At 46.4% G+C, this 12,041-nt stretch overlaps 1 protein-coding gene across 1 annotated transcript in view; it reads left to right on the top strand.

Moving 5' to 3' along the window:
- The window catches only part of LOC309532946 (uncharacterized protein), a 52,754-nt gene that overhangs the window by 31,002 nt on the left and 9,711 nt on the right, over nt 1-12,041 (top strand). Inside the window, exons 11-14 of the mRNA XM_082223734.1 lie at nt 4,189-4,246; nt 5,362-5,469; nt 11,078-11,195; nt 11,708-11,906. Coding sequence (XP_082079860.1) covers nt 4,189-4,246; nt 5,362-5,469; nt 11,078-11,195; nt 11,708-11,906 — 483 coding nt within the window. The remainder of the gene's footprint in view (nt 1-4,188; nt 4,247-5,361; nt 5,470-11,077; nt 11,196-11,707; nt 11,907-12,041) is intronic.

The following is a 12,041-nucleotide window of genomic DNA, read 5'->3' as shown; positions in this document are numbered from 1 at the left end:
GCTAGGTGCAGTTTTTGGCATTTGTTGCTCTGTTCTAAGAGGGGTTATGAAACAAGACCTTTTAGGTGTTGTATGGTCTCCATTTATATGCTTTATACACTGCATATGTCATCAGTGTCCTCTATGTGGCGAAGCTAACTTACTGTTATGTCACTCTTATTTACAAAGTGTCCCTTTGCAGGATCTATTTCATCATGATATCTGCAATAGTGTACTGTTGTCTATTTCATCCTAATTGCAATAACGTGCTCCACACAGTTCTTATTCTATGTTTCTTCATTCTTTATCTTGTACGCACATTGTTTTGAAAACTCAGTAAATACTTCTTAAGAAAGATGCATTGATGTTGGGTAAGGAGATGCGATGCTGGAGTGGGACTAGAAGTGTGGTTCCTCCATTGCTTCAACATGGAACTGCCCTCAACTCAAATATGGTAACTTATGATTGGGGTAATGATGAATGAAATCCAGTTGCTTGCCATATTTCCATAACGAGACATTCTCTTTGGTGCAGTTTATAAGAAGATGCAGAAAGAGGTGTATAGGAGAGTAGAAATGATTAAGCACCATCCTGCCTCCCCAGAACTCAGCTGGGTATTGCAAACATTCCTTGCAAGTGCTTAACAAGATCGCAAGGGTTTGTTTGTTTTTAATTAAAAATATTATTTTTGCAAGGATTGCTCATAAAACATACTTTCCCTCCCCTACTGCATTATCAAAAATAGGTCACAAATTTTGATTCCCCTCCTGTCCCTATGAATCTCTTCTCCTCTTTCCTGAGAAAATAAAATAAATTCCTCTTACAAAGGGGGTAATGCACAGAAGTAATCCGTTGTGGTGTTGCATGTGATGGAGCTGAACTGTGGAACCACCCAGCTAATACTGATATCACTGCTGCTTACTTATACTAGGCTGGTGCTTGCGCCCAAACCTCACTGCTACCTCAGCCCAGCCTGGTCCAAGAAAGCAGCTGGTTGGGAGGGTGGCTCTGCCCCACCATGTGTGATAACGGATAGTGAAGCCTCTTTTAGATTGGAATAAGTTGCATCTGATGTGGTTATGCAATCACAAAGTATGTCTTGTCAAGATTCTGATTAAGCCATCATCCAATGCATTGCAACCCTAGAAATCACTCCAACATTTGCACAACTTGACCAACTTCCAGTAACATAGAGAAATGGGGTTGGGTTTCATCTGTGTATTGATGACACATTACCCTGTAACCCCAGATTTCAACTTAGCAATGACTGCTCCCCGCTTAAAATGGGGGGCACACTTTGCGTGGACGTGTGCAGCCCCTAGATCTGGAGCGGCTCCAACAGCATAAACTTGGCTTTGCCTTCCCTCAGGTGGGATACCTGGAGGTCTCCGCCTACCTCAGTCAGTTGTCCAATCCCACCTGGGGGAAGCCTTGCCAAGGAGACCAGGCCAGGTAGGGGGGGATTACCTGCCCACACAATAGAGGGAGGATCTTACATAGGAATCCTCACTTGGCTCCAGAGCTTCTCCCACCCTCCCCACCCTCAGTTAAGGTCTTATTTTGCAGGTTAACTTTTCTTCACAGGTTTTGCAGGTTAACTTTTCTTCACAGGTATGCGGGCGCTGCTACGTTAAGGTCGCTGTTAAGGGGCTGGAAAGGAATTTCCCTGCATTGGCAGGTTTCGCCTTTCCCGTAGCAAAACGTCACAACTTTGACGGTATCAGGCCTTGGGCGGAATCCTTTTGTCCATCTTCCTCTTGCGGCGGCGATACCAGGGTTCCCCGTTAAAGGGGTTTTCTGAAGGGAGGCTTTGGCCGTACACCGAAAGGTCGTCATTGCTCCCTCCTGCGGCGGCGGCGTTACGGGGGCGGCCATCTCTGCTTGAACATATGTTCTCCAGAGACGCCCCCCCCACACTGGATAACCCTGATGCTCCCTAGGTCCCCGGCTGGGGACCGGGGAGGGAGAACGCCCAATGCCTGAGCCAAGGTCTACCCACATTTGAAATTTAATAAAGTTGTGGCCAATTTAATCCCATAGCACGTTGTCATGAGTCGTTATTCCACATGACAGGGGGACCGTGCAGGATCTGGGGACTCCGCCTGTCCACGCAATAGCTTCGTAGAGATATTATAAAGCATGGGAAACCTGAGGTACATCACAGCATAACCGCCATGCGGCAAAGCACAAGACTCCCACTGCTGTTTTCTGGAACCAGTCCTTCAAGTAGGTGTGGAAGCACTGCAGCACCTGAGGGTGTTCCACTCCCACCTTGCAGAACTGGTCCAGGAGCATACTATAACCAATAGTACAGTGGTACCTCGGGTTACAGGCACTTCAGGTTACATACACTTCAGGTTACAGATTCCACTAACTCAGAAATAGTACCTCGGGTTAAGAGCTTCAGGATGAGAACAGCAGCAGGAGGCCCCATTAGTTAAAGTGGTGCTTCAGGTTAAGAACAGTTTCATGTTAAGAACGGACCTCCAGAATGAATTAAGTTCTTAACCCGAGGTACCACTGTATCAAAAGCCTTTAAGGGATTAAGGATTACACTTCCCCGTCCTCCCAATACAGGTCTTTGATCCGGGTGACCAAAGATGCTTTGGCACCAAAATCCATTCTGAAGTCAAATGGAAATGCATCCAGATCAGTGGGTACCAAGCTTTTTTTGGCCATGCCCCACCTCAGCATCTCTAAAATCCTGACCCCCCCCCCCCATGACATACAATTCTTATTATTCAAAAAGTGAACTATTCATGTGGAGGAAGCCTAAAGGGCCATTAACTGTTAATAACTCATTCTCCAACTCCCCCCTTAAAAATCAAATTGCCCCTCTGTGGGGCGTGTGCCCCTTGTTGGGAACCATGAGTCTAGATAGTCTGTTTCATGAAAGTGCAGCTGATGCTACACAACCATCACTGCCACAAGAACCTTGCACTCAAATGGGATATTTGTGCCTGGCAGTAAAGTCTTTTTCTGGCTCAGGTTTATTCTCTCTGATCCAAATCAGAACCCTGGCATGTGCACATAGAATAGCAAATCCATTAGGGCATTAAATAATCCTTAATTAAGCTACACCAGAAAATAATTAAAAGCATAATAAAACAGTTTTTTAAAAAAATTAAGCAGAGTGCAAGAGGTAAAGCTGGATTTGGGTGCTGTTGAAATTAAAGCCGTGTGATTTGGTGAAGCAATATATGCGGAAGAGGTTTAGAACTGGGTATAGCATAAGCCTAATACAGAAAGGCCTCTAGCTAGGACAAATAGAAGGTTCAGCACAGGCCAAAAACAAAAAGGAGGGAAGAAGGGTAGAACACATGTCTACAGCCCTCACCCCAGTGCCTGGTCTCTGCTTGCCATGACCTGCTGCTGCTGCTCTTCAGTAGCTCTCCCAGCCTGCTGCTGCTGCTGCCACTGCCAAAGAAAAACCCCAGGATCTTCAAAGCTTTTCAGCTTTTTCAAGAGCCTCCAGCAACGCCTGTCTTCATCAGAGTCCAGGTTGGGGCCTGCGTGCAGCTGGCTTTTATGCCCAGGAATGGACCAGAGGAACAACCTCCACCTTCAGTCTTCTTTCCAGTCCCCCCCCCAAGCCATGTCCACAAGGTCACCTGCTATCAGTGGCGTAGCGTGGGGGGTGCAGGGAGGGCCGGCCACACCGGGCGCAACATCTGGGGGTTAGGGGTGCAAATCCACAGGTTAGGGGGCGTAAATCCACGGGTTAGGGGGCGCAAATTACTTGCTTTGCCCCGGGTGCTGACAACCCACGCTACGCCACTGCCTGCTATTGCTGCAACATGGCCAGCCTTCCATGATCACGCCCAAGCAGGATCTGTGCCCACCATGGGAATCTGTGTTGGACCTCAACCGTGGCCTCCCCCCACCAGCTGAGAAGAGGCCATGACATTTTAAAATGTCACAACGTTACAAATAAGTATCGAAACAAACCATGGGGATCCACACAAAGCATCCTCCCTTGCCGCCCACTTGACCTCATTAGCGGAATTTTTGAGGTGTGTATGAATCGGGAACATTGAGCCATTGTTTTCCATGAAGATGTCTAATAGCTAAAATAGTTGCCACAGCATTATTGCCATGTTGCGGAGGCTGAGAATGGATGCTGAAGAACTGGCTAGCAGATAAACAAATCCCTTCTTGTGCAACATGAAGAAGGCGTGTTTCTAGTGGTTACTAACGTTGGTGCTGTAGAAGGAAGCATTATTTGAAAATCCTGCTCCTGTCAAGCACAGCAAGAGGACTCAGAATGGTAATATGGTCACTTATTCTATGTCTGGCAAATCTTTATTTCTTACTATGTTTGGCTCTCATCAAAGATGTTCATAGCTTTGACAGTTAGGGAAACAGTCAGCATCTCCTATAAATGGCTAAGAAGTTTGATGTTGGTCCTTCCTTAGTGCTCTCAAAGGAGACAGACTTAAATGGAAAGTGAGAACAGCAAGTGGGCTTATTGGGGTCAGAGTTTAAAAGGCAACAGTGGTCAAATAATGTGTGGTGTAGCTAGCAACTTTTTTTAAAGAAGACGCTTTAAAGCAGGAGTGTGGAAGCTGTGACCATCCAGATGTTGTTCGACTCCAGTTTCCATCACTCCCAACCAATGGTCAGGTACTATTGGTGCATGTGCAAATGACCCACTGGTCTGTCTAGGAGTCCCTTTCCCATCTTTGACTGAAATGCCAGCTGCTACTGTTCCTTGATAGAGAGAGCTTGCCAACAGTGAGCCACAGAATAACTTCTAACCTTGATTTCTGTAACGTGCTTTATGTGCGGCTGCGACTAGTACAAAAAAAAAAGTTATTTAGGAAAACCTTTGCTTGAAAGCATTGCACTGGCTGCCAGTTTGCTACTTAGCTAGATTCAAGGTTTGACTACTTTTGTATAAACTCGTAGACATTTATGGACTAAGAGGTCCGGGAAGCCGTCTCTCCCAGTGCAGCCTACCTCAGTCGCTGAGATCTGTGGATGAAGATTTGTTCATGGTGACACATGAACCTGTTCATAGAGCATGTTGTGACTTGAGCATGTGTTTTTTAGCACTGCTGCTCCCTGGAATTTCCTGCCCGAGAAAGGAAGCAAGTTCTATATTTTGATGTTGGTTGAAAACTTTTCTTCCCAAATTAGCCTCCTTGGTTTTTGCAGCTTTGGCATCATGTTTTTAAGATTGTTTCATGATTTGTACTAGGTTTAAAATGACCATCTATATAGTGTATTTTTGTATGCTACTCAGGTATTCTTTGAATGTAGAGCAGTTTATACATTTTGGAATATATGAATAAAGTGTATATATTTTGCTAGCATAATTGATTGATGTAAGATCCTCCCCCTTACTTTGTTGTCTCCTCTTCCACCCCATTTATAAAATAGATTTATGGAAAGAAGTTGTGGTTTCTTGCACTTGCTTGTCTATTTGGTATCCTAGAAGACTTCAGTAGGAGAGGAAGAGTTGCAAATCCTGAAGTTCACATGAATGTCGTAAGCTACGTCATCTTTTATTAATCTTATTAGAGGCAGGCCTGAGATGGGCCTGAAATGCAGAAGAGCAGTGTTTGCTCCTTCTGTCTTTCCTCCCCCAGTCTAGAACAGGGGTAGCCAACAAGGTCCCCTCAAGCAACTGTTATGGGACTCCAATTCCCATGAACCTCAGCCCGCAGGACCAATGGTCAGGGCTTAATGGGAGTTCTAGTCCAACAACATCCACAGGGCACCGTGTTGGCAATCCCAGGTCAAGAACATCATGGGGTGGGGAGATGCAATTGGGAGTGATGACATACAAGCTAAAGGGAAATGCAAAACTATTCCTTAAGTGATACCGATGAGCCTGGAAAACAGGAGGCAAAGAGTACCAACAGTCCTTCCAATTTCCTTCCTAGTATCATGAGCCTTGTGGAGACTTCTTGACAGGGCTGGCCAGGAGGGAGGAGGGAGGGATAACAGGGGGAGGGGAATTTGATCCTGGGCCAGTGGCCTGTGAGCAGTGGCGGAAGAAGGGGTGGTGGGGGCGGACTGCACCGGGTGCCGTCATGAGGGGGGTGACAAAATGCCTGCTGAACTCGATGCTGCCTGTATAGTGGAACCGAGTGGGGTTGAGTTTCATCGTGATGCTGATGCGTCCCCTTCCCACCTCTGTGGCTGGGTGCATGCCCTGCTCTCCCTGCCTGTCCATGCCCCTCCCTCACTCGGGAAGTGCTCCTCTCGCAGGCAGCTGCCTTGCCAGCTGTGTCCCTCCTGCACGCCTGCCTCTCTCTCTCTCCCGGCTCCCTTTCCTCTCCAAGCGCTCGCTCCCTCGTCAGCCTCTGTCCCCGCCTGGCTTTGCCTTTCCCTCTCCAGCCGTGGCAAGCGTGCCCCCCCCCCCCCGCTACTGTTCCACTGTCAAACAGCTTTCTGTTCTTACTCAGTTCATCAAACGATGTGACATAAAATTTCCTCCATCACTCCAATCAAGGAATAAGGCAGGGGTGGGAGACCAGCAAAATAGTGAGTGATCTGTGAGAAAGCTTTTTAAAAAGAAAGGAAGGAGAAGGGGAAGAAAAGAGAACAAAAGCAGATGCAGAGAGAACAACTGTGACGTCAGGTCAAACTGAACAGAAGTGTTTAGGGAAATCATCTTCTGTGAAGGACCTCTCTTCTCCAAAGCAGGCACTGAAAAGGAGAATAGCTTCCAGTCTCAGAAGCAGGCAGCTTTCCAGTCACTCAGTCCCCTCTTCTTCAGAACTACTCCTCCTCGCCACCAACTTCCTGGCCAACTTCGCAGAGCTCCTTGGTTATCTCCGGCACGTGGAGACCCACGGAGATCGGATGACCCCTCCCCGCTTGGAGAGCCCCCCCCCCAAAAAAAATCTTACCTCCCTGGAGATCAGGGAGCAGAAAAGCAAGGGAAGGCAGGATCGGGCCCCCAGGATTTTTTTATTTTTATTTTTGCAAAGGTGCTTCTCTACAACGCTGCCCCCACCCCCCTTGCTCCTCCACTGGTTACAACATCCAGGTATCACTAACCTGCCAGTCATTTGACTATATGGGCTTCAGGCAGAGCAGCTCTCACTGCAGCTCCTTGTGAGTGCGAAGGTAGGATGGGGGGGAGACTCTTTCTGCTTTCCCTTCATTCTGTCACCCCCCCCAATCCTTTCCATCCTCCCTTCTTTCCCTGTTTATGATGGATGAAGATTGCACAGCTTTTCACCCCTCCCCTCCTTATCTTTGCACTCAGAGACACACACCCTTCCATGGGCGTAGCCAGGCTTTATTTGGGGGAGGCTAGCCTATATGTTAGGGGGGCGTGCCCCCTCCCACCCCAAATTCCGACTCTCTGCTGTGGGGAGGAAACCTTCCTCCTGCCTTGCACCAGTATCCTGCAAGGATACAAAGGATTTTCTCCCTACTCACCATGGGGGGTGTAGCTGCCCCTCACAATCAAGTAAATAAATAAAAATACTTAACAAACCGACCAATTGCATTGCAGACAACTCAGTTCTGACCCCCCCAACATAAATCCTGGCTATGCCCATGCCACTCAATGCAGAGCATCTGGGCAAACAATGACAATTAATACAAAGGAGGTTCATAGATATAGGAGAGGAATCCCTTCAATAACTTCTCCTGATTGCTCTCTGCCTACCTATTCTCAGGCAAGGGGGATTAAGGAGGCAGAGGAAATCTTTAGAGTCTTTAGGAGAGCCAAAATGGTTTTTGGGTTGCTGGTGGCGCTGTGGTCTAAACTACTGAGCCTTGGGTTTGCCGATCAAAAGGTTGGCAGTTCAAATGCCCGTGACGTGGTGAGCTCCCATTGCTCGGTCCAGCTCCTGCCAACCTAGCAGTTCAAAAGCACGTCAAAGTGCAAGTACAGTACATCGGGATGTGAATGGGATCCGTTCCAGTGCCCTGTTCACATCCTGAACAGAACGTAAGACATGACAGCGCGTCTGCGTGTGCATGGGTCGTGTTTCGCCGCTTCCGCGCATGCGCGTGACATCATTTTGACCGTCTGCGCATGCGAGAGCAGCGAAACCTGGAAGTAACGCGCTCTGTTACTTCCGGGTCACCGTGGAGCGCAACCCAAAAATACTTATCCTGAAGCGTATTTATCCCGAGGTATGACTGTAGATAAATAGGTACCACTCCAGCAGGAAGGTAAATGCCATTTTCGTACGCTGCTCTGGTTTTGCCAGAAATAGGTTAGTCATGCTGGCCACATGACCTGGAAAAACTGTCTGTGGAAGCGGACAAACGCCAGCTCCCTCGGCCTGAAAGCGAGATGAGCACCGCAACCCCAGAGTCATTCACAACTGGACTTAACTGTCAGGGGTCCTTTACCTTTACCTTTACATTTACAAATTAGAAGTTCTGCCTTAATAGCCAGGCAGAATAGAAGATGCGGAAAAGGAAAGGAAAAGGAACCTAAGTGTTTACTAATCAATGTGCTGCCTGTAAGTAAGCAGAGTAATCTAATTTGCAAGTAGGTGACCTATATGTCTGGACATAGCTGGTTATTTATTTAACTAATCAAATTATATTGGGTCATTTGATGAGAGGATATTTGCACTGCTGACACAATGTTGTTACTTTTTTATAACCAAATAAGGTGAATCAATTCTAATCTATAATACCTTTGTTAGTCATCAACTCTTACGCCTTACCTCTGCCCAAGGGAAGCATGGATGTATTCTGGAAAATTCAATAGCACACAGCATTAGGTCATAGTAGAGAGAAAACACTCTGTTGAACAAAAATGGCACCACTTGATCAGTGTTGTCTACATACCAGCATGAAGATGCAAGGTAGAGAAAAGTGTCATTTGCTGAATTTCAGCTAGTCATAAAGTTCTCTAAAAATGCAGGAGCTTCATCAGAGACAGAAAGCTGCATACTGTTACTTGGACTGCATCATCAGTGTTTTTCCAAAGCCAGAATAAAGGGATGCATACACATAATACAATGTGAGAAGAACGTCCCCAAGTTGGAGGCTTCCCATATGGTATTTCCAGCTTCTGCTTTTAGTTGTGGTGTGTTTGCTCTGACACTTCACCTTGCCCTTCATGAGATATTTTGTGTGTTTCATATTGTTACAGAAATTCTAGGCTCTCAAATACATAATAAATGCTGATAATTGCATAAGGTAAATACACATGCATAAGCACATAAACTGCATGTCTAAAGTAGTACAGGTAAAGGTAAAGGTAAAGGGACCCCTGACAGTTAAGTCCAGTCATGAATGATTCTGGGGTTGCGGTGCTCATCTCGCTTTACAGGCCAAGGGAGCCGGCGTTTGTCCGCTCCACGGACAGTTTTTCCAGGTCATGTGGCCAGCATGACAAAGCTGCTTCTGGCGCAATGGAACACCAACACCAGAGCAGCACATGGAAATGCCATTTACCTTCCCGCTGGAGCGGTACCTGTTGATCTACTTGCACTTTTTGGAACTTTTTGGGAGCTCACCCCATTGCGGGGATTCGAACCGCCGACCTTCCGATCGGCAAGCCCTGGGCTCAGTGGTTTAGACCACAGTGCCACCCACATCCTGTTAACATTTGTACCAAGACTTATATAGTTCATATGCCCTGGCTTATGTATTTATACAGTGTATTTCTATTCTGTCAAATCTGAATAAAAATAGCAGAAAATGTAAGACGAATAAGCATGGTCCACTGATTTTATGGCTACTTCCTCTGAAGCACCTTTAAAGGTGCTGACCTTTAAAGCCCTAAATGGCCTCGGTCTAGTATACCTGAAGGAACGTCTCCATCCCCATTGTTCTGCCTGGACACTGAGGTCCAGCGCCGAGGGCCTTCTGGTGGTTCCCTCGCTGCGAGAAGCCATGTAACAGGGAACCAGACAGAGGGCCTTCTCGGTGGTGGCACCTGCCCTGTGGAACACCCTGCCACCAGATATCAAAGAGGAAAAAAACTACCTGACTTTTAGAAGACATCTGAAGGCAGCCCTGTTTAGGGAAGCTTTTAATGTTTAACAGACTATTGTATTTTAATATTTTGTTGGAAGCCGCCCAGAATTGCTGGGGAAACCCAGCCAGATGGGCGGGGTATAAATGATAACTATGAGTAGATCACAGTTTCTTGAGAGTTGGCCACACCTGTTCTATACTTATTAGCTGAGTGGTGATTCTTATTGTAGCTAAAACAGTACCATCCCTGCATAAAGAGGGAGATGTCAGCAGGCTTGAAGAAACCCAAAATTTGGGAGGAAGTCCTGGGGGGGGGGGCGTGTGACAAATAATTTTCCACACTGGGTACCACCTGACCTTGCTACGCCACTGCCTGTGAGGCCTGGGATGAGGGAAGGCCCGAGCGAGTAGTCAGGAGAAAGCCCTGCCTCTGTCCTGACAAGACATCCCAAATGCCAAAGAAGAGCTGTCTGACTTGGCCTCAGCGTTGCCTCCTGCCAGCGAAGCACTACCTGCCTCTGGGGTCAGGCCTGAGGGCTCATCCACACTTCTGCTTGTCCTGTGCCTTGAAAACATGGGTCTGAGTGGTTTTCTGCTTGGCCCTAACCTTCTAGGAATGGGTCCAATGGATTTTCCCCTTGCCTCGCTCCTTTCCCATGGAAAAACAACTCTTTAGCCCTAAATTGGAGCAAACGTCAATCTGGATAAAATCCGAATTGCCGTCCACTCTTACTGAGTGCTAAAGAGCTGTTTTCCACAGGGAGAAGTGGTTGGACAAGAAGAAGTGTGGCTAAGACCTGAGTCTAAATCTGACAGTAAAGAAAAATTAGCAGCATCAACCCACATCTGTCTCTGAGGGTTCAACATCAGTTGCACAGCTGAACTGCTGTAAACAAAGGCACACCTTTGAGGAAATTTACATGTGAATATCACTATGTACAACTCAACAATTTGTGTACAAAAGTGCACAGATGGTACACTTGTTGAATGTAGTGTATGAAGATATCTGTATCTCTTAAACAAGAAGAGAACAAACAGAAGAAACTCAAGCATCTCCTGTGCCTTTTGGTGACTAAACCGTATAATGACACTGTTCACATACTGCTTAAATGTCTCCTTCCTGGCAGATAGATTAAACCATTCCGAATCAAAAGCTCTCAGCATTTTCTATTTTCTTTTTTCTTTTCAGAGTGAGGTGATTTCCTACAATGGATACCCCAGCGAAGAGTATGACGTGTTAACAGATGATGGCTATTATTTGACAATTAACAGAATACCCTTTGGGCAAAAAAATCTTCCAGTGGGAGGTATCTTGTTATGTGTGTTTAACAACAACAGCAGCAACAACAACAACAAAATCCGTAGTCTATCAACTGAACATACTTACCGTATAGTCCTCCCCATAAGTGAGAACCCTGACTTTCCAGGACCACATGGAGGCATCCCCATGGAAGCAGGGCATGCTTCCAAGCTCCCATGAGACTTTCCGGGAAAGACAGTGAGAGGGCAGACACATCCAGTGTTGACTGGGGCCTTGGGAGCACAGCTGGTGGGTGCCTGCCTTTATTCCATTCCCATTTTAATCCCTCACAAATATTTTGAATGCTTGAATAGCGCTTTGCTAACAAGCCTCCTCTACAATCAAGGCTCAAATCCATGCCATTGGATGAGACCACAGCCTAACCAACTTATGGATGTAATGTACTGTAATATAAAGAATGTTTTAGGAATATGGGAGATTCATCAAAAACATCTTTGTTACCAGGGCACAGAAATTCTTGTCTGCTTTGTTAAAACAAAGACTTTGTTTTCAAAACAGGTCCCAAGGCTGTTGTGTTGTTGCAACATGGATTGATTACAGAAGCTAGCTACTGGGTTGAAAATTTGGCCAACAACAGCTTTGGATTCATATTAGCGGATGCTGGCTATGATGTTTGGCTGGGGAACAGCAGAGGGTCAAGCTGGTCTCGGAGACACCAACATTTGTCAACTGACCAGGATGAATTTTGGGATTTCAGGTAGTTTGAACAAAAAAGGAACAGCTTTACAGCCATTGACAATGTTATCTCCTACTTCAACTATGCTGACCTATTCGTCGCTGTTGGGACATAGGTTATTAGCCAATCAGCTGTGATACAATACCAAATTATGAA

Source organism: Podarcis vaucheri (genome assembly GCF_965113315.1).
Source record: "Podarcis vaucheri genome assembly, chromosome: 5".
Lineage (NCBI taxonomy): Eukaryota > Metazoa > Chordata > Lepidosauria > Squamata > Lacertidae > Podarcis > Podarcis vaucheri.
The sequence above is the reverse complement of the archived record's forward strand: the minus strand, read 5'-3'. Positions and strand labels throughout refer to the sequence as shown.